The 21,909-nt window shown below is 47.7% G+C and overlaps 1 protein-coding gene across 3 annotated transcripts in view; it reads right to left on the bottom strand.

The window, feature by feature from the left end:
• The window catches only part of MAP4K2 (mitogen-activated protein kinase kinase kinase kinase 2), a 47,336-nt gene extending 26,456 nt beyond the window's left edge, over window positions 1-20,880 (bottom strand). For all 3 annotated transcript variants that reach the window (XM_081340215.1, XM_081340216.1, XM_081340214.1), the window contains exons 1-7: window positions 20,331-20,880; window positions 9,163-9,220; window positions 8,166-8,256; window positions 7,148-7,212; window positions 2,491-2,546; window positions 904-951; window positions 720-762 (exon numbers count right to left, since the gene is read on the bottom strand). In XM_081340215.1, the coding sequence (XP_081196341.1) occupies window positions 720-762; window positions 904-951; window positions 2,491-2,546; window positions 7,148-7,212; window positions 8,166-8,256; window positions 9,163-9,220; window positions 20,331-20,426 (457 nt within the window). In that variant the 5' untranslated portion in view covers window positions 20,427-20,880. The remainder of the gene's footprint in view (window positions 1-719; window positions 763-903; window positions 952-2,490; window positions 2,547-7,147; window positions 7,213-8,165; window positions 8,257-9,162; window positions 9,221-20,330) is intronic.
• Window positions 20,881-21,909: the final 1,029 nt, after the last annotated feature.

Raw genomic sequence — 21,909 nt, forward strand, 5'->3', positions numbered from 1 at the left:
GCCAAGTGTGGCATTCCATGTTCGTTTGGAAAAGCACATGCATCATCATCATACCAACATCATCATCATCATTGATCATCACTGTGCAGTGATCGATGATGATGATGATGTTGGAAGAGATCTTGGAGGTCATCTAGTCCAACTCCCTGCTCACTCTATCTCTCGCTCTATTTCACTGCAACTGCAGACCCTGATCATATGACCCTGGAATTCTGCAGCTGTTATAAATACAAGTCACGTGACCATGGGGATGCCACAACGGTCATAAGTGTGAAATAAATCCTTTTTTTCCCCCGTGCCATTATGCGACCGTCATAAATAGGAGTCAGTTGCCAAGGGCCTGAATTTTGATCATGTGACTGTTGGGGATGCTGCGACGGTAGTGTGAAAAGCGGTCGTAAGTCACTTTTTTCAGTGCCGTTGTAACTTTGAGCGGTCGCTAAACGAACTTGTAAGGAGAGGACAATCACAGCCAGGATACCTCAAAGTCTGCATTGGTGGGGGTGGGGGGGAGGGTTCAGTGTGAAAAAAATTCAAGATGGTGGCTGTGGTCGTGCAGCGGAAGCCACGCCCCTTTTTAGCCTGCCTTGTCTATTCAAAAGGGGCGGGGCTTCCACTGCACGACCACAGCCACCATCTTGACTTTTTCAACCCGCCCTGCAGAAAAACCAACGGGCCGAACTGAGATGGGGGAACAGGAAGGGGGACCCAGAACTGACCCAATTTGACCTCGCCGTTGGTCGTCAGCAGGATGTTGGCCCCCTGAAAGACAGAGAAAAGGGTTCAGAGGCCGAAGGTGGGACGGCCATTTTGGGGGCAACGGTCTCTCTCCTTTTCCAGCCCGGAGCCCCCAAACAGCTTTAAAAAAACGATGTAAAACTGACAAAACCGCATCGGTCTCACCTTGATGTCTCGGTGCATTTTCCCTTTGGTGTGCAAGTGGTGAAGTCCCTAAAAGGGAAACAGGGACAAAAGTCGACAATTGGGGACGGCTTGTCAGAGAGGCATTGAGACTCAACCAGGTTTGCATGATGGACTAACCCGTGGTTTGTTGAATAAACCCTGATTGGTTTTAAGGGCACTGTTTCTCAACCTTTCCCACTTTTAAGAGGGGGTGGACTTCAATTCCCAGAATTCCCCAGCCAGCATGGGACTTGAAGTCAACTCATCTTAAAGCATGCTGGCTGGGGAATTCTGGGTGTTGAAGTCCACCCCTCTTAAAGCATGCTGGCTGGGGAATTCTGGGAGTTGAAGTCCACCCCTCTTAAAGCCTGCTGGCTGGGGAATTCTGGGAGCTGAAGTCCACCCCTCTTAAAGCATGCTGGCTGAGGAATTCTGGGAGTTGAAGTCCACCCCTCTTAAAGCAGGCTGGCTGGGGGATTCTGGGTGTTGAAGTCCACCCCTCTGAAAGCCTACTGGCTGAGGAATTCTGGGTGTTGAAGTCCACCCCTCTTAAAGCCTGCTGGCTGAGGAATTCTGGGAGTTGAAGTCCACCCCTCTTAAAGCCTGCTGGCTGAGGAATTCTGGGAGTTGAAGTCCACCCCTCTTAAAGCACGCTGGCTGAGGAATTCTGGGTGTTGAAGTCCACCCCTCTTAAAGCATGCTGGCTGAGGAATTCTGGGAGCTGAAGTTGACAAGTCTAAAAGTTGCCAAATTAGGAGGCCGCTGTTCTAAACCAATCAGTTCAGCTTCTCCCAGCTTCCCACACACACATGCCTGAATGCAGAAAAACCTCACACAGCCAACAACCCACACTCTAGCCCTGGCCTTGTAGCTATCTCTGCTACAGGAAGGCAGGAAAGGAACAGGATGCACAATGGAACAACACCATTTCCTCTCAAAGGTGTGTACCGCTGAGATCCAACTGCTATTTGACAAGGTCAAAGGCAAAAACTCAACGGCCGTCACTCCTTTTGAGCCAAGTCGTGGAAATCTCCTATTAAAATTCAACTAAGACATCCGACCTCAAGAAGCTGAGCAAAGTTGGACTGGGTAGAAAGAGGATGGGAGACCACCAGGAAATTGCAGGCTCAACTGGCAGACCAGGAAAACACCCGGTGAAGAGGGTATAGAAAAACATTTCCCAACGGTTGCCCAGCGAATTATAATTACAGATAATCCTCGACTTATAACCACAATGGAGCAGAACATTTCTGTTGGCTAAGCGAGTTTTGCCCCATTTTACCATCTGTCTTGCCACAGTTGTTACGTGAATCACTGCGCTTGTTAAATTAGGAACACGGTTGTTAAGTGAATCTAACTTCCTCAATGACTTTGCTCGTCAGACGGTCGCAAAAGGGGATGACGTGACTCCAGGATGATAAATATGAATCAGTTTGATCACGTGTCAATCGCAAGTCACTTTTTCCTGTGCCGTCACAACTTCAATCACTAAACAAATGGTCATAAAACAAGGAGTATCTGTATATCAGTCTTGGAATTCAATGCTGTTTGCATTTCCCGGCAGGGAGACCACATCTGTACACTCACCTGGAGGGTTTCCCTGCAGACGTAGGCAATCTGTTTTTCGGACAAAGGCCCAGTACCTGAAAAAAAAAGAGAAAACTGAATTATCCTAGGATATAGAATAATTGAGTTGGAAGGGACCTTGGAGATCTTCTAGTCCAACCCCCTGGTGAAGCAGGAGAGCCTGTTCCATTTCAGACAAATGGTTCTGCAGTCTCTTTTTGAAAGCATCCAGTGATCAAGCACATCCGGAGGCAAATTATTCTATTTAATTGCTCTCAACCTTAGGAAATTTCGCCTTAGTTCTAGGCTGCTTCTACTCCTTGATTAGTTTCCATCCACTGTTTCTTGTCTTGGCTTCTGGTGCTTTGGAAAATAGTTCAACCCCCTCGTCTTTACAGGAGCCCCTCAAATATTTTAAGACTGCTATCATGTCACGCCTTGTCCTTCTCTTCATTAAACTAGACATTCCCAATTCCAGCTACTCTTCCTTATATGTTTTAGCCTCCAGGCCCCTGAATTTCTTTATTGCTCTTCTGTGTACTCTTTCTAGAGTCTCAACAACTTTTTAAGATTGTGGTGACCAGAACTGGATGCAGTTATTCCAAGCGTGGTCTTACTAAGGTTCTGTAAAGCGGTACTAAAACTTCACGTGATTCTACCCCTCTGCTAATAACTGTTAATCTTGTGCTTCACCCCAAATCCTGCAGAAGTGGAAGCCACCCAAAAGCAAACTTGCACCTTTCCATTATTTTGGGATTAAATTTCACATGACAGAATCCTTCGTTTTTCCGGAGTGTTTTTGCCAAACTTGCCGCCACAGAGACAAAGAGGGCATTAATTCATGGAGGGAGGCCTCGTATTAATAAGCTTTAATCCACTTTAATCTCTTTCATTCCGAGCAACACGTGCACTTTTCTTTAAATTCTGCACGGGGCAAAGCAGCCCTTTTTTAAAAAAAAAAACTTCTCTCCGTCACGCAACCATCGCTTCCCTTTTGTAACTTTTCCACCATTGCAAATTTGCACCCCGCCAGGCACACTAGGTACCCACAGCAAAAAGGGAAGTGAGATTTTCCAAAAGGCAACTAGACGAGGCTAGAGCCTTGAAAGATTTGTTTCTGTGAGCTGAGGGGAAAGGGAAATAGACGGCGAAGCCAAATGCTTTAATCTCCCAGCTGCAATTTTTTTTTTCCTTCCAGTTGTGTCCAATTCTCAGAGGCTGCCTGGACAAGTCCCTGAAGTTTCTTAGTGAGGTTTTTCGGAAGTGGGTTGCCATTGCCTCCTTCCTGGGGCTGAGAGAGAGTGACTGGCTCAAAGGCACCCAGATGACTTTCCTTCCAAGGGTCCCAAAGGTGTGTTGTTGTTTTTTTCAAAAGGCACCTGGACTTTGGTTTTCCTGGAAGACACATTTCGCTTTTCATCCAAGAAGCTTCTTCAGTTCTGACTGCCCGGTGAAGGATGGAAGGATTTATCTTCCTTGCAGTCATCCGGTCGTTAGTACTCCCTCTGAGAATCGTTGAGGCTCCTTGGAGGTTTATCTGTGCCCTCGGGGTCACCTGAATAGTGCAAATGGGTGTGCAACCTTCTTGGAGCTGCTGAAAGCTTTTCGGGTGAGAAGTGAAACATCTCCAGGGGAAAACAAAGTCCTGTTGCCTTTTGAAAAAACGCTTCTGGGACAACCACGACCTGGAGGACGGGGAATCTCCATGACTTACATGCATCTATCGCTTGTTCAACTTTTAATTGCTATCGCTCTATTTTTAAAAAATTCTGCGCTATCCAGCCCAAGAGGCCTGGGTAGCTGAACTGGGCAGCCGGTTATGAAGCTCTTGCCACACCTCTGTAGCCAGATCTCAGCTTAAGGTCATGGTTCCAACAGATGCAATTCTTCAAAGAACCTCGAGGCATTGTTTACCTTGTTGCTGTTGTTGTGGTTAGTTGCAAAGTCATGTCCGACCCATCGTGACCCCATGGACAACGTTCCTCCAGGCCTTCCTGTCCTCTACCATCTTCTGGAGTCCATTTAGGCTCACGCCTCCTGCTTCAGTGACTCCATCCAGCCACCTCATTCTCTGTCGTCCCCTTCTTCTTCTCTCGCCCTCAACCTTTCCCAGCATGAGGCTCTTCTCCAGTGAGTCCTTCCTTCTCCTGAGGTGGCCAAAGAATTTGAGTTTCCACTTCAGGATCTGGCCTTCTAAAGAGCAGTTGGGGTTGGTCTCCTCTAGGACTGACCGGTTTGATCGCCTTGCAGTCCAAGGGACTCACAGGAGTCTTCTCCAGCACCATAGTTCAAAGGCCTCAATTCTTTGGCGCTCGGCCTTTCTTATGGTCCAACTTTCACAGCCATACATTGCAACTGGGAAGACCATGGCCTTGACTACAGTATAGGCACTTTTGTTGACAGGGTGATGTCTCTGCTTTTTAGTGTGCTGTCTAGATTTGCCATGGCTTTCCTCCCCAGGAGCAAACGTCTTTTAATTTCTTGGCTGCAGTCCCCGTCTGTGGTGATCTTGGAGCCCAGGAAAATAAAATCTGTCACTACCTCCATTTCTTCCCCATCTATTTGCCAGGAATTGAGAGGGCCAGATGCCAGGAGTCTTTAATCAAAATAGCATAGCTTCGGCATGTACATAGTCAAGCCGAAAGTACATGGTCAAGCCGAAATCTGGATTCCCCTCCTCTAAGCACGCAGTATCAAAGCACAGTTCCTCCCTCTAATTAACCGTCATAAAGCACATTCTCCAATTAGTTTGAATTGTAAGCTTTGCCTCCTGTCAAACGACCCGGCCAAATTCTTATCTTCTCTTATTTCAAAACAGCCTTGAGAGACGTTCTTCCTATTCCCCCACCACCACGCCAGCATCAACTAACTCTAACTCTAAAAGTAACACACAAGTTTTAAAGAAGCAAAGCTGCCTCTCCACATGTTGCCAAAGCAAGAACATCTGGTGTTAGCAGCCGCTGACATTACATGGGTTGTGCGTATATGTGTTAACGCTGCTAACATCGGATGTTTTTGCATTGACAACAGATGGAAATGTAGCCATCTTTTCGCTTTTAGAGTTAGATGATGCTGGGATGGGGAGGGGAGAATGTGAATGAGAGTCCAACTAGACATAACAACACTAAACGTAGCCTGGGAATCAAGGTTACTGAGCCCAGAGCTGATAAAGAATTGGCCAGCTGGAGAGCTGGAGAGGAAGCCCGTGCTTCAAGCTAATTGGGGAATGTGATTTATGACTGTTAACAGGAAGAGGGAATTGTGCTTTGATACTAGGTGCCCAGGGGAGGGAAATTCAGTTTTTGGCTTCGATTATGTAAGTGCCAATGTTATGCTACTCGAATAAAAGAACCTTTAAGGTAAACAATGCCTCGAAGTTCTTTTGAAGTTTCATCTGTCATGTTCTCTTCATGTGCTAAATAAACACACTCCGTTTTCCAGCCATGAATTCTTGGCTTCCCATTAAAGAGTTCTGCATGCAACTTAGTTATTGGCATGATCCTCCCTACCACACTGAACTTCAGACACGTTGAGTTCCAGCCTGCCTGGAGGCTGTGGATGATGGGAGCCTGCCTTTCCAGAGAACAGCTAGCTAAGGACAAATGGTCTCGCCCAAGGCAAGCTGGGGATTTAGCCAGGAATAAACTTAGGAACACCTGTATGCAAAAGTTGCTCTACCCACAAGCTAGAATTCTTCTCCTAAAAAAAAAATTAATTAAAAACTAAGATTTCAAACTGGAGACAGAGAGGTGTCTTCTGTTTTTACAGCAAAACCGCCCTGGAATAGCATCTGAATATATCTATTTTTTGATAAAGAAAGTTTCTAGGTTTGACTCCAAGGGGAAAAAAACATTCTTGAACCAAGACAAGGATCAACTGTCAAAGCAACTGAAAGCACCTCCGTGTCCCTCATACAACCGATTCAGAGCCATGAGGACTAGAATCTTGCTTAGCATCACCGATGTTCTGTAATTTAGGGCAAAAGCGTTTGATGATCAGGGAACAGTTTGGGCTTTACGTCACTCTATTCCTTTCCTTAACCAGCTGTTCTCTGAAAAGGTGGGGCTACCCATCATCCACAGCCTCCAGCTTTTCTAGCTACCAGTGGGGAGACGGCTGAGCGCAACAATTCATTTAGTGACCGCTCAAAGTTACAAAGCGACTTAGGACTGTTTCTCAAATCAAAATTCAGAGACTCGGCAACTGACTCACATTTATGACAGTTGCCGTGTCCCGAGGTCACATGATCCCCTTCGGCAACCTTCTGACAAGCCAAGTCAATGGGGGAACCAGATTCCCTGAACAACCGTGTTGCTAACAAACAACCGCAGTGATTTCCTTAACAACTGGGGCAAGAAAGGTAAAAAAAATGGGGCAAAATTCACTTAACAAATATCTCGCTTAGCAACAGAAATTTGGGGTTGCTCAGTTGTGGTCGTAAGTCGAGGACTGCCTGTGTTACAATTTTCAGAAAAAGCCAGCCACCTTGGCATTAACGCAACAGGTTTCCTTCTGCAAACGATGCTGGGATCTAGGCTGATCTCAAAAACATAAGCCACTAATGCCTTCTCCACCGTTTCTATTGCATTATTTAAAATTATAATCCCTTTAGGAACGGATCCTCAAACAACACTACGTCGCACCCTCCCCTTCCCTCCTCCAACAGGCAGAAACTCACTGTGATAGATCTCCTGCAGGGACCCCCCTGCACAGTATTCCATGCAGATCCACAGCCGATCATTCCTAAAATCCAGAAATAACAGGAAATATGTAACGGAGCACAGGATGGATATGCAGCACCATTTGGTCAAAGCTTTGTTGGTGGAGGGAGATGCAATCCCCAAATCAGTGTTTCTCAACCTCAGCAGCTTGAAGATGTGCGGACTTACAACTCCCAGATTTCCCAGGCTGGCAGGGGTATTCTGGAAGTCAACTCATCGTAAAGCATGCTGGCTGGGGAATTCTGGGGGTTGGAGTGCACTCATCCTAAAGCATGCAAACGGGGGAATTCTGGGAGTTGAAGTCCACCCCTCTTAAAGCATGCTGGCTAGGGGATTCTGGGAGTTGAAGTCCACCCCTCTTAAAGCATGCTGGCTGGGGAATTCTGGGAGTTGAAGTCCACCCTTCTTAAAGCATGCTGGCTGGGGAATTCTGGGAGTTGAAGTCCCCCCCATCTTAAAGCATGCTGGCTGGGGAATTCTGGGAGTTGAAGTCCCCCCCCTTAAAGCATGCTGGCTAGGGGATTCTGGGAGTTGAAGTCCCCCCCCATCTTAAAGCATGTTGGCTGGAGAATTCTGGGAGTTGAAGGTCACCCCTCTTAAATCCTGCTGACTGGGGAATTCTGGGAACTGAAGTTTTCAACAGAAGTCTTGCTGAGACTGAGAAACGGTGCCCTAGATTTACAGGAGGCATGCAGAAACGTGGCTTATGGCTTTGCGGGAAGCCATAAGCCACGTTTCTGCATGCCTCTGAGCATGTAGGGAGAGGAGCTACATTTCACCGCCTCAAAGATTTGGGAAGGGGAAAACAGGCTTTTTTGGGGTTAGAAAATGAAGAGTTGGGTTATGGCTTTCCTAACTTTTACTGTAGAAATTACTTGCTACCCGATCGTTTTGACCAAGCCGAGAACGGATGCTCTAGTAAGTCTACCGTTTCCAAGTTCCCGTTGTGTTATACCAGCAGGAGTTGTTTTCTACCTGAGGTAGCTTCCAAAATACGTCACAACGTTGTGATGCCGACAATCCCTGAGGGTGGTGATTTCCTGCTGAATGGATCCGATGTCATCTCCTAAGAAGACCCAATGGAGTAAACAGGTCAGTCTCCCAGCACCTCTTCTTTCAACAATGACTGACCCCCTCTTTTTTTTGTGACAGCCCCTCAAATATTGGAAGACTGCTATCGTGTCACCCCCCAAGTCCTTCTCTTCAGTAGACCAGACATACCCCAGTTAGAACGCAGAATAAGTAGGGTGGCGAGGGACCTTGGAGGTCATCTAGTCTAGACCTTATATACTACTTCAGACAAATGCCTGCAATATCTCTTATTTAAGAAGCTCCGGTGATGGAGCGCCCACAACTTCTGGAGACAACTCATCTCACTGATAAGATTGCTCTGTCAGATAATTTCTCTTTAGTTCCAGGTTGCTTCTCTCCTTGATTAGTTTCCATCCGTTGCTTCTTGTCCTGCCTTCCGGGGCTTTGGAAAATAGGTCAACCTCTTCTCCGAAGCGCCTGAAGGCAGGAGAAGAAGCAACGGATGGAAACTAATCAAGGAGAGAAGCAACCTGGAACTAAGGAGAAACTTCCTGACAGTGAGAACAATGAAACAGTGGAACGGCTTCCCTCTAGAGCTGAACTCTTCAAATGTGGCCCTTTTATGACTTGTGGACTTCAACTCCCAGAATTCCTCAGCCAGGCTGTGGGCGCTCCATCATTGAAGGTTTTTAAGAAGAGACTGGACAGCCCTTTGTCTGAAACGGCATAGGGTTTCCTGCTTGAGCAGGGGGTCGGACTAGATGACCTCCAGGGCCCCTTCCAGCTGTATTCCGATTCTGATTCTGAAAAGTAGGCCTACCATAGAGTAGAAACCCTGAGATCCTCGTGGGAGTCTGGCCTATCTTCAACGGCTAAAATCGGAGTGGTGCTAAGAAGTCGCCGACTTTGGGGAACAACGAAATCCGGATCGCCCCCTTACCTGGGTCGATTTTCACAATTTTAATGGCTGCCAGTTCTCCAGTTTCTGTATCTCGGCCCTGCGGAGAGAAGCAGACGGTAATGAAAGAAATGGGTCCTCCAGGAAAGGGTCTCCGCATTGTTTTCCTTTGGGAGAAGAGATTTAGTGGAATTCTTGGGGGGGGGGAAAGGGTTGGGTTTCCTCACTCACTCCTGCCATGTGCTCTGTGGCTTCAGAAACGGAGATGTTCCCTAACGTCGGTCACAACTCGTGGGGTAAAACCGGCGTGGACAACTTTACTTTACCTTACCATAGGCTCTGCTGTCACTGTTCCACCCTGGTTAACATGGAGAATTTGCTTCCTCTGAAGCATGAGGCCAGCCTCTGAACCCCATGGCACGTCGGTCATCCTTCCTTCCTTCCTTCCTTCCTTCCTTCCTTCCTTCCTTCCTTCCTCCTTTTTCTCCTCCCTTCCTTCCCTCTTTCTCTCCTTCTTTCCTTCCTTTCCCCTTTCTCTCCTTCCTTATCTCCTTCCTTCCTTCCCTCTCTCTCCTTCCTTCCTTCTTTCTCTCCTTCCTTCCTTCCTTCCCCTTCTCTCCTTCCTTCCTTCTCTCCTTCCTTCCTTTCCTTTTTCTCCTTTCTTCCTTCCTTCCCCCTTTCTCTCCTTCCTTCTCCCTTCCTTCCCTCTTTCTCTTCCTTCCCTTTCTCTTCTTCCTTATCTCCTTCCTTCCTTTCCTTTCTCTCCTTCCTTCCTTCCTTCCCTCTTTCTCTCCTTCCTTCCTTATCTCCTTCCTTCCTTCCCTTTCTCTCCTTCCTTCCCTCTTTCTCTCCTTCCTTCCTTCCTTCCTTCCCTCTCTCTCCTTCCTTCCTTCCTTCCTTCCTTATCTCCTTCCTTCCTTCCCTTTCTCTCCTTCCTTCCTCTCCTCCTTCCTTCCCCCTTTCTCTCCCTTCCCTCTTTTTTTCCTTCCTTCCTTCCTTCCTTCCTTCCTTCCTTCCTTCCTTCCTTCCTTCCTTCCTTCCTTCCTTCCTTCCTTCCTTCCTCCCGCTTTAGGCAGGAAAGCCAGCTGGGTGACTTTGGGCCAGCCATATTCTCTCAGCCCAACTCACCTCCACAGGGTGTGGGGAAAATAGGAGAAAGGTATGTTGAGTATGTTCTCCTCCCTAGGTTATTTGTAATAAAAGTGGGCTATGAATGAATGAATGGCTCCTTGCAACAATCCCATACGATCTCCGTGATTTTACGAGAACACAAATATTAAAATATATTAAAATATTACATATTTAAAGAGATTTCCAGAAAACATTGCAGGCTGCAGGAGCCATTTGCGCTTCAGCCTGAGATGCAGACAACATGGACCCATCCCCAACAGCCTGCGCCAGTCTTCAACAGGGGAGGGACCCAGGGCAGGAAACATCCTGCAGCCAAGAAAGCTCCAGACACCCGTTTGCACCACTCAGGTGACCCTGAGGACACTGATAAACCTCCAAGTGGCCTCAACGACTCTCAAAAAAGAAGGCAAATGACCAACGGTCTGCAAGGAGTATAAATCCTTCCATTCCCCACCATCCAGTCAGAGCTGAAGAAGATTCTGGGAGGGGAAGCGAAACGTCTTCAAAGAAAGAACAAATAAGTCCAGTTGCCTCCTGAAAAAGCATCTCTGGGACAACCCTGACCTGGATGATGGAGAATCTCCATAGACATTTCTCCAAACTGTTCCACTGAACAAAACTCATAAGAAATTCCCTTCCCCAGCCGGATTTTTTCTTCTTCTGGGGATCACAAGGGACAGGCCTCTACAAATGTCCATTTGATTATGTTTTGCACAAATAAGGCACCGCTTCCTTCCTAAATGGATTCCTACAGTAGGGATAAATAAATACAGGTATCCCTTGACTGATAAGAGTTTATTTAGAGAACCCAAGTTGCAATGGCACGGGGAAAAAGTGAGTTAGGACCGTTTTTCACCTTTACGATCTTTGTAGCATCCCCAGGATCGTGTGATCAAAATCCAGAGGCTCGGCCACTGACTCATACTTAGGACCGCTGCTGTGTGCTAAGGTCATGTGATCCCCCTTTTGCGACCTTTGGACACTGTGACCGTCATAATACGAGTCAAACGCCAAGCATGGGGAAGCTGCAACGGTCTTAAACATGAAAAATGGTCTTAAAGTCACTTTTTTTCAGCGCCGTTGTACCTTTGAACGGTTACAGACCCTCCAGATTTCCAGGCCCGGTCAATTTAAGACCGCACTAAAATAGGGAAGCATCAGAGACTTCCTTTGCTCACGTGCAGGCAGCCACCACGGCACACAAACACACTCTTCTTCGTATGGATCCCATTCTGTTTAGCAATCAGGCAACTTCCTTGCTGAGCCAGCTCAACCACCGCAAAGGGTGTGAGGCGCAAGGCCGCAAAGCATCTGTGTGATGCAACCGAAGAGGAAGGAGGGCAAAGCCAGTGGAATGGCTTTGCCTACAGAAGGCGTGGGTGCTCCGTCGCTGGAGGCTTTGAAGACGAGACCGGACAGCCATTTCTCCGGAATGGTATAGGGCAGAGGTTTTCAAACTGGGCCCTTTTATGACTCGTGGACTTCAACTCCCAGAATTCCTCAGCCAGGCATGCCTGGCTGAGGAATTCTGGGAGTTGAAGTCCACGAGCCATAAAAGGGCCAAGTCTGAAGAGCCCTGGTCTGGATCCAAGCCGGCAGTTTCATCAAAATGGCCGACTGAGGAATTCTGGGAGTTGAAGTCCACGAGCCATTAAAAGGGCCAAGTCTGAAGAGCCCTGGATCCAAGCCGGCAGTTTCATCAAAATGGCCGACTGAGGAATTCTGGGAGTTGAAGTCCACGAGCCATTAAAAGGGCCAAGTCTGAAGAGCCCTGGTCTGGATCCAAGCCAGCAGTTTCATCAAAATGGCCGACTGAGGAATTCTGGGAGGTGAAGTCCACAAGCCATAAAAGGACCAAGTCTGAAGAGCCCTGGCATTCGGTTTCCTGCTTGAGCAGCGGGTTGGACTAGAAGACCTCCAAGGTCCCTTCCAGCTCTATTCTGATTGAACCTCCTGCTCAGGTTCTGACAGGGACAACAATTGCAGGTTGTCTTTGACTTACAACAGTTCTTTTACTGACCGCTTGAAGTTACAGCCACACTGACACAAGTGACCTGTGACCGTTTTTCACGCAAAATGACCATTGGAGCATCTCTATGGTCAGCGAACCAAAATTCAGATGCTTGGAAATTGACTCATATTTATGACGGTTGCAGCATCCCGGGGTGATCCGATCTCCTTTTGCGACCTTCCGGCAAGCAAAGTCCAGATTCGCTTAACAACCGGGTAACCATCTGAACAACTGCAGTGATTCACTTAACGACCGTGGCAAGAAAGGTCATAAAATCGAGCAAAATTCCCTTAACAACCGTCTCACTTGGCCACAAGAACCTGTAATCAGTGGAACAACTTGCCTCCAGAAGTCGTGGAGGTTTTTAAGAAGAGACCGGACAGCCACTGGTCTGAAATGGTACAGGGTCTCCTGCTCAAGCAGAGGGTTGGACTAGATGACCTCCAAGGTCCCTTCCAGCTCTGGTCTTCTGTTATAAACTGCCTTTCCTTTCGCAAAATAACCCAGAGCCATCGGAGGCGGGGGGATGAAGAGCCTTGGGCAAAGCTGTTCAAAAGGCAATTTTGCAACGGCTTCTTGCGGAATCAGTTTGTGTGTGTGCGTTGGACGCTAGAGATCAAAAGCCTTAGGTGGCGTTGCTTTGTTGCTCCAGAATAATGGCTGGAGTTTCCTGAAATTAAGGGCAGGTCAGGAAAGAAACTTACAAGGCAGGTGCGGGACGTGCAAAAGCCATCCAGAGGCCTTCTTCGGCACTTTGCTTGGGTAGGTTTCACCTCCAACCAACCCCATTTGAGTCAACTAACACAGGCGTCCCCAACCCCCCCCCCCGGTTCGTGGACCAGTAGCAGGCCGTGGCATGCCAGCAACTGATCTGCACAAACAAGCAAAGCCCCATCCGTGGGATGCAGGCAGCACCTGAAACCACGCCGCCTCCGATCCGTGGGAAAACCTTTCTCCACGGAACCGGTCCCTGGTGCCTCAAAGGTTGGGGACCTCTGAACTAAAACACAAGAAAAATCCTGAGACCCCAGAAAGAGTACAGAGAAGACCCACAAAAATAACACAATAACACAGTTGAAAAGGTGGTCTTCCAGTCCAACCCCCTGCTCAAGTAGGAAGCTGAATGGCTGTCTAGTCCAGGGGTAGGCAACCTCGGCTCTTTTATAACTCATGGACTTCAACTTCAACTTCAAAGTTGAAATCCATGAGTCATAAAATAATAATAATAATAATAATAATAATAATAATAATAATAATAAGAAGAAGAAGAAGAAGAAGAAGAAGAAGAAGAAGAAGAAGAAGAAGAAGAAGAAGAAGAAGAAGAAGAAGAAGAAGAAGAAGTTGGAAGGGACCTTGGAGGTCATCTAGTCCAACCCCCTGCTAAGGCAGGAAACCCTATACCATTTCAGACAAATGGCTGTCCAGTCTCTTCTTAAAAACTTCCAGTGTTGGAGCATTCACCACTTCTGGAGGCAGGTTGTTCCACTGGTTAATTGTTCTCACTGTCAGGACGTTTCTCCTTAGCTCTAGGTTGCTTCTCTCTTTGATTAGTTTCCATCCGTTGCTTCTTGTCCTGCCTTCGGGTGCTTTGGAGAAGAGCTTGACTCCCTCTTCTTTGGGGCAGCCCCTAAGATACTGGAACACTGCTATCATGTCCCCCCTCGTCCTTCTCTTCTCCCAATTCCAGCAACCGTTCCTTATATGTTTTAGCCTCCAGCCCCCTGATCATCTTTGTTGCTCTTCTCCGCGCTCTTTCTTAGAGTCTCAACATCTTTTTTACATCGTGGGTGGCCAAAACTGGATGCAGCATTCCAAGTGTGGCCTTACTAAGCCTTTATAAAGAGGTAGTAACACTTCACAGGATCCTGATTCTATCCCTCTGTTGATGCAGCCTAGGATAGCGTTGGCTATTTTGGCTGGCTCCTATTTAAGTGACTGTCCTCTTGCAGGTGATAAAAAATCTGGAGGCTAAATTGCACGATGAACGGTTGAGGGAGCTAAGTAGGTTTAGACCAGGGGTAGGCAACCTTGGCTCTTTTTTGACTCGTGGACTTCAACTCCCAGAATTCTCGAGCCAGCCACGCTGAGGGGAAAGGGAGAGTTTCCAAGTTGAGCCATGCTGGCTCAGGAATTCTGGGAGTTGAAGTCCACGAGTCATAAAAGAGCCAAGGTTGCCTACCCCTGGTCTAGACTAACAAAGAAAAGGACCAGGGGTGACATGATAGCAATGTTCCAATATTTGAGGGGTTTCCGCGCAGAAGGGGTGGGTGGGTTTCCACCTATTCTCCAAAGCCCCTGAAGGCAGGACAAGAAGCGGTGGGTGGAAACGAATCAAGGAGAGAACCAAGCTGGAACTAAGGAGAAATTTGTCCGAATGTCTGAATCGGGACACAGCTGGAAGAGACCTTGGAGGTCTTCTAGTCCAGCCCCCTGCTCAAGCAGGAGATCCTATAGTACCATTCCAGACAGGTGACTGTCCCGTCTCTTCTTAAAAACCTCCGGGGATCACGTTGGATGCTGCAGTGGTTGCAAATGTGGGGGAAAAAACAAAAAAACAGTCATGTCACTTTTTCAGCGCTGTGGCAACTTCAAACCGTCACTATATGAACGGCGGAAAGTCGAGAACTACCTGCCTCTTCCCTCTTATCCAGGGTTATTCCTCCCGCCACAGGGAAAAAGACCTGTCTTGCAGACCCAACTCAACCGATCCATTTCTGAGCTGAAAATAGCCATCCTGGCTGCCAGCTGACCAGCCCTAAGCTATTCCTGAATTAAGAATTTCAGGAAATGCCATGCTGGTTTCGGAACAATGTTTGCACAGCGGGCATTAGCCAGGATCCAAACAGAGGCAAGGCCACTCCTAATTCAATTTGTTGTCCAGAGGGGGGCGGGGGGGGGAGGAAGAGAGGGAAAATGTCCAGGACAAAGGGTGGAACGGCTGTTTTATATTCTCTTTTGATATAAAGAAGAGAGAGAGAGAGGCCGGATCTCTCCCCTCCCTATTAGTATCAAGAAGGAGCCACAATCAGAGACCACGAGGTGTGAAAGGGAAAAAAAACGTGGCTCTTTCACCTCCAGGCTCAGCAATTGCTATCCTGGATGCAGAAGTGGCTTCCCGGGTTAGCTACAGAGAAGAGCAGGCTGTGCTAACCATGGTTCAGTTGTGACCTCAGCCCATCCCACTACAACACTGATTCTCACAGCATCTCAACTGGGTTCAAGCACCTTTTGATGACACAGCCAAGTCAATGGCATGATGGCTTGGGGGCATGGGGAAAACGTTTTATCCTGGTTAGAGTCCCAAATACAGGTATTCCTCCAGAATTCCTGTTGCTAAGCTAGGAGTTAGTTAAGTGAATTGCAGCAATCTTTAGAATAAGAATAGAATAGAATAGAATAGAATAGAATAGAATAGAATAGAATAGAATAGAATAGAATAGAATAGAATAGGACAGATTTTAGAATAGAACTGGAATAGAGTTAGAGTAGAGTAAGAGTAGATTAGCAGCTGGTCCCGTTGAACTCAATAGGTCTTAATTCCAGTTAAATCAGCACCAGATTATACTGTAAGACGGAAGCCTAACTGGGGCAGATTTTCATTAAGCTGGAAGGGTGCAAATCCTGCTTAGCAGGAGGACTGTCGTATGTTTCACAAACACACGTCAAAGGCTGCAGGTGCAGAATCAACACAACAGAAAACCCAGGGAGTCCTCGGCTTACGACCACACCCCAGCCCAACATTTCTTTTGCTAAGCAAGACATTTCTTAAGTGAGTTTTGCCCCATCTTTCTTGCCGCAGTTTTTAAGTGAATCACCAAACACTTGTTCAGTTAGTAGCAAGATTGGTTAAGGGGGTTCTGGCCTCCCCCTTTGACTTTATGTGTTAGAAGGTCGCAAACGGGGTCGCAAATGGCCCCGGGACACTGCAACCGTCATAAATACGAGTCATCTGCCAAGCGCCTGAATTTTGATTTTGTGCACAATTCTGCAACAATTGTATGAAAAATGGTCATCAGTCCTGTCGTCGTAACTTCAAACAGTTACTAAATGCACTGTTGTAAGCCAAGGACTACCTGTACAATAAAACACAGCCTGGAAAAAAGCAACAACACAATCTTACCAGCAAAATAACAGGGCTGAACTAAAAAGAAATGCAGAAGCATCATAAAATCGGATTATCTAATATTATTATAACTACTGGCAGTAATGATGCTAGCTAAGAGCACCACACAGGCTTCTAAGGATGAACACAACCACGTGCACACTTAATTAGAAGAAAACAACATATGGAAGCTTCACAACAGCTGTTCTTCCAACTGCCTTCAGTGGTACAGAATCTGTTCCAAAACACCCATGCTTTATAATATTTTATAATATTTTCTCCTCCTTCCCTCTGGCTCCAATAGGCTGACACTAACTTAGATTCACCCAGAGGCAAGAACATAAAAAAAAGTACTGAGGACTAGAAACTTGAATGAGTTGGTCAAAGACACATTTTGACTTGCTCCACGGGGCCAAATTGCCTCCTTTTTCCAGTCGAGGCTCTTCTACCATCATAAAGAGCATGCTGGTTACAAATTTTGGACATAACTGCAAGATGCCAGTTGGACAGGATTGCTTTATAGCAGTTTTCTCAACAAAGGTTGAGAAAGATGTGTGGACTTCAACTCCCAGAAGTCCTCAGCCAGCTATAATAAGTGGAGAATTCTGGGAGTCGAAGTCCACATGTCTCATAGGTGCTTACAAGGCTGGAAAATACTGTTTTATACTGTAGGATCCATTTTAATCAAGAGGTTCTTTTTAACTCTGGATGCGATCTAACGAGCTGGGAATAAGCCAGATCGGACAAGTGGTATGCCCAAATAACTATATCCCTTGGATGGTGAAATGGGCCGTGCAGACACACACACATATATGCATGCCTGGATTCATCGCACAAGAATTTATATCAAAATGTCACATCGGTATTTCTCAATCTTGAAACTTTAAGATGGCTGGACTTCAGCTCCCAGAATTCCGCAGTAAAAAAGGTCGTACAATGGGCCAAAACTCACTTAACAAATGTCTCGCTTAGCAACAGAAATTTTGGGCTCCAGTGTGGTCATAAGTCGAGGACTACCTGTATTGCGTGCCACCTTAACCAGTAAGCTGCCTGCAATTAGTGTAGGTTCGTATCCCACCAGGCTCAAGGTTGACTCAGCCTTCCATCCTTCCGAGGTAGGTAAAATGAGGACCCAGATTGTTGGGGGCAATAAGCTGACTTTGTAATAATGCCGCTTGGGGTGGGCCGAAAGCCCTAATAAGCAGGCATATACATAGAATGAAGGCTATTGCTAAGCACATTGTGCTTAGATTGTAAGCCGCCCTGAGTCTTCGGAGAAGGGCGGGATATCAATGGGATTAAAAAAAAAATTCATATATTTACATATAGAGGGTATTTAAGTTCAGCTTTCATGACTTCCAGATCCAGGAACATGTTTTTGGCAGTAGCCAAAGAGGTCATATAAGCATGCATTCATTTACCAAATATGAGCCAGCAAACATTTGCACCCATCTTCAGATTCCCCAGTACTGAAAAATATTCTGCCTCTGATAATGGGGTCTTATCCTAGATTATCTAAATGAACGCTAGTTGCTAACCGTTCGAAAGAATAAGTCCTACACAATTTAGCCAGGTGCTAAGAAAGGAAGAAAGCTATTTCACCGTTCAGTATAAAACAGATATGTTTCTGGTTTCTGGTTTGACACTGTCTTCATTGTCCTTGGCGATCTCTGAGCTTCGCTGCTTTCTTGCAGACGTTTCATTACCAATCTAGGTAACATCATCAGGGCTAGTAGGGAAAGGGGTTAGTTCTTATTTTCTATTCTAGCGGCTTGCCCTGTCAGTGTTGGTGGGAGGGGTGTCAAGATGAAAATCTAAGGCATAAATTAATTGTTGTTGTTGTTATTTGCGAAGTCGTGTCCGACCCATCGCGACCCTATGGACAATGTTCCTCCAGGCCTTCCTGTCCTCTACCATCTTCTGGAGTCCATTTAAGCTCACGCCTACTGCTTCAGGGACTCCATCCAGCCACCTCATTCTCTGTCGTCCCCTTCTTCTCTTGCCCTCAATCTTTCCCAGCATTAGGCTCTTCTCCAGTGAGTCCTTCCTTCTCATTAGGTGGCCAAAGTATTTGAGTTTCAGCTTCAGGATCTGGCCTTCTAAAGAGCAGTCGGGGTGGATCTCCTCCAGGACTGACCGGTTTGACCGACTTGCAGTCCAAGGGACTCGCAGGAGTCTTCTCCAGCACCGTAGTTCAAAGGCCTCAATTCTTTGGCGCTCAGCCTTTCTTATGGTCCAGCTTTCACTGCCATACATTGCAAGCATAAATTAATATCCCACTATAAAAGATCTCTCCTCCGGGCATCAAGAATTCATAAACCACTGACAATTCCTGGGAGTTGGGAAAATTTAATAAAGAAATTTAATAAATTCAACCAACTATACTATTACAGCCCGGTGTAACAGGCTATCCATCAATCTGGACACCTAGAGTGACTTTCATATTTTCTTTGAGTCGATATGGTTGATTCCCCCCCCCCCAGTAGCTTTGAAATAGCAAGTAACCCAACTGTAGTAAGAGACCTGTGTTAGCGTACAGCAATATTTCTCAATCTCAGCAACTTTTAAGGTGCCTGGACTTCCCAGAATTCAAAGCAAAGCTGGCTGGGGAATTCTGGGAATTGAAGTCCAAGCATCTTCAAGTTGCTGAGGTTGAGCAATTGTGATCTGCAGTGTCAAAAAAATAGAAATCAGGTTCTGATTTTTCAGCAAAGTAATTAATCCCTGTTTAGTAGCTTCCTCCCAGGACTCCAAAGCTTTAGGAGGATCCCAAAACAGGGGCAAGAAACTGATGGGTTGGTCCAAAAACACATTGCCAGGGTCCCCCCAAAGCCAATCTCCTCTCTTAAGCTCTTTCTTCTTAAAACAGCCCCCATATTCCTTCCTCCCCGCGGGATCTGCTCACCTAGCCTTTCCAAAGCCCCTGCAGGGACAAAAAAAAATTAATTTGCAAGGCTCTTTCTTGAACAGCTTCCTCTCTCTTTCTCTCTCTCTCTCTTCTTTCCTTCCCTCCCACCTTTACTTCTTTCTTTTTCTTTCTTTCTCTTCCTCCCTTCCCTCCTACCCTTCCTTCTCTTTCTTCTTTCTTTCTTTCTTTCTTTCTTTCTTTCTTTCTTTCTTTCTTTCTTTCTTTCTTTCTTCTTTCTTTCTTTCTCTTCCTTCTTTCCCTCCTACCCTTCCTTCTCCTTTTTCCTCTTTCTTTCTTTCTTTCTTTCTTTCTTTCTTTCTTTCTTTCTTTCTTTCTTTCTTTCTTTCTTTCTTTCTTTTCTTTCTTTTCTTTCTTTCTTCTTGTAGCCTTCAGCACCGCAAGATCCGCGCGTGCCAAACTCTCTGGCAACCCGGACAAAAAAGCGCATTGTGGTCATTCGGTCACTCCAGGAAAGCCGAGCGAGCGAGCAAGCGAGGGAGGGATCCTCGCCCGCCCTGCCTACAACTTGTAGCAAAGCCAGCCTGCCCCACAGAGCCGACCTTGGCCGGGGAACCAGCCAGCCAGCCTGCCTGCCCACCCCACCCCACCCTCGCCTCGCCTTCTCCAACAGGCGCCCTCCGCCTCGGGCAGCCCCTTCGGAAAGCTCCCCGCGGAAAAGCTGACCACAAGCGACCAGGACACGCCCCGGCGAGAGCAGCCCTGGAGCCCGGCCACAATTTCCTGCTTCTCTGCACCCCTTTCCCCAGTTCGATCCACACCCCACGCGGGAGAGACCCCACCACCCCACCCCACGTTAGCGCAGCAATCTCCTGCGGGCTTGCTCGCTCCCCGTTGCGCGTCTCCAAAATCGCCCTTTGGAGAAGTTGCCCAAGCAGGAGAAAAAGAAAGGGAGCCTCGAGTCAGGGGGACCCCCCATTTAGAAGACCCCCCCCTCCCTCCTGCCCCCCAGCCAGGATAGCCCCCTCCCCCGCGCCCCCAAGCCCGCCCGGGGGTCCCTCTCCAAGCCGGCCGTGCGCCCAGGGCGCGCCGTTGCGCACCTTGTAAACGTCGCCGTAGGTGCCGGAGCCGATGCGCTGGACCAGCTCGTAGCGCAGCCGCGGGTCCTGCAGCGAGACGTCCCGCAAGGCGCTCATGGTCCTCGCCCAGCCGCCGAGCCAGGGCCGGGACGGCGCAGCCGGGGCCAGCAGCTGCGGCCGAGGCGGGGAAGGCGCCGCCTCCGGGGCGGAGAGGAGCCGCAGCGGCGGCCGAGCGGGCAGGAAGGAAGCCGGGAGGAGCCGAGCCGCGCAAGCCCCGCCCGCCTCGGGCTCTTCCTCCGCCGCGGAAAAGGACGGCGAGCAGCGCGACGACGGAGGAGGAGTCCCTCTGGGCGCGTGCAGAGCGCTCCGCCGCGCAGGAACGCGCGCCTCTACACGGGGGTAGCCCGCCCCGACTTAACGACCTCAAGGGAGCCCAACGTCTCCGTCTCTTAGCCAGGCGTTGGTTGAGTGAATTCTGCCTCGTCTTGCGACCTGGCGTGCCAACAGTCGTTAAGTGAAACCGCTGCGGTTGAGTCACCTGGTTGTTCAAGGACTCAGGGGTCTTCAAACTTGGCCCTTTTATGACTTGTGGACTTCAACTCCCAGAATTCCTCAGCCAGCGTGTCTGGCTGAGGAATTCTGGGAGTTGAAGTCCACAAGTCATAAAAGGGCCAAGTTTGAAGACCCCTGGTTCAAGTGAATCTGGCTTCGCTTCAGGACCTTTCCGCAGCCCTGTCGTGCCACAGTTGTTAAGCGGATCGCTCCAGTTGTTTAACTGGTTCAGGAAATCCGGCTTGACTTTGCTGCCACGGTTGTAAGGGTGACGCTGCCACAGTTGTAAGCGTGACGCTGCCACAGTTGTGTGAAAAATGGGCAAAAGTCATATTTTCCAGTCTCACTTTGAAGAATCACTAAAAAAAAAAAACCTCTTATAAATTGAGGACTATTTGGAACTTCCCTGCCCACTCTGGTTTCGCATGGTTGACTCCGAGGAACAGCAAAAGATTGAGGATAAAAATTACAGGCATTCCTCGATTTACAATCATGCCTTTCGTGACTTCAAAGTTGCAATGTCAGTGAAAGAAGTGATTTGCAACCAATACACTTACAACGTCCCGGTCGCGTGATCACCATCAGCGACTGTAGGAACACAGCAGCACGCACGCACACACACACACACACACCCAAGAAAGAAATATTTTGGGGGATATTAAAAAGGCAGAATATTACATTTCCCCAAAGGAATAATGGAGAAAAGCTTAAAAGGCAAAAACTTCTCCCTTACCCCCAGTCAGAAACTCAGCAGGCCAGCTATGTAGAAATGCAGATTTGATAACCCCATTCCGAAAGACTGAGGCCCCGTTCACAATCAAATGCAGCAACCCATTCAAGACAGGATCTTTCCAAATCCCTTGAAGCAAGATTTGATAGCTAACAACAGCAGAACGACAGGATTAGAACCAGCGACCCCCTCACCCAAAAATCCAACACAGGACGTAACCGTCAGCCACAGCCCCAGAGAAACAGGATATGACCTTTAGGATATATAATAGGATTAACCCACCACCATCAGAAAACCAAAAGGACACGCTCAAAAGCT

Source organism: Vipera berus (assembly GCF_964194415.1).
Source record: "Vipera berus genome assembly, chromosome: 16".
NCBI lineage: Eukaryota > Metazoa > Chordata > Lepidosauria > Squamata > Viperidae > Vipera > Vipera berus.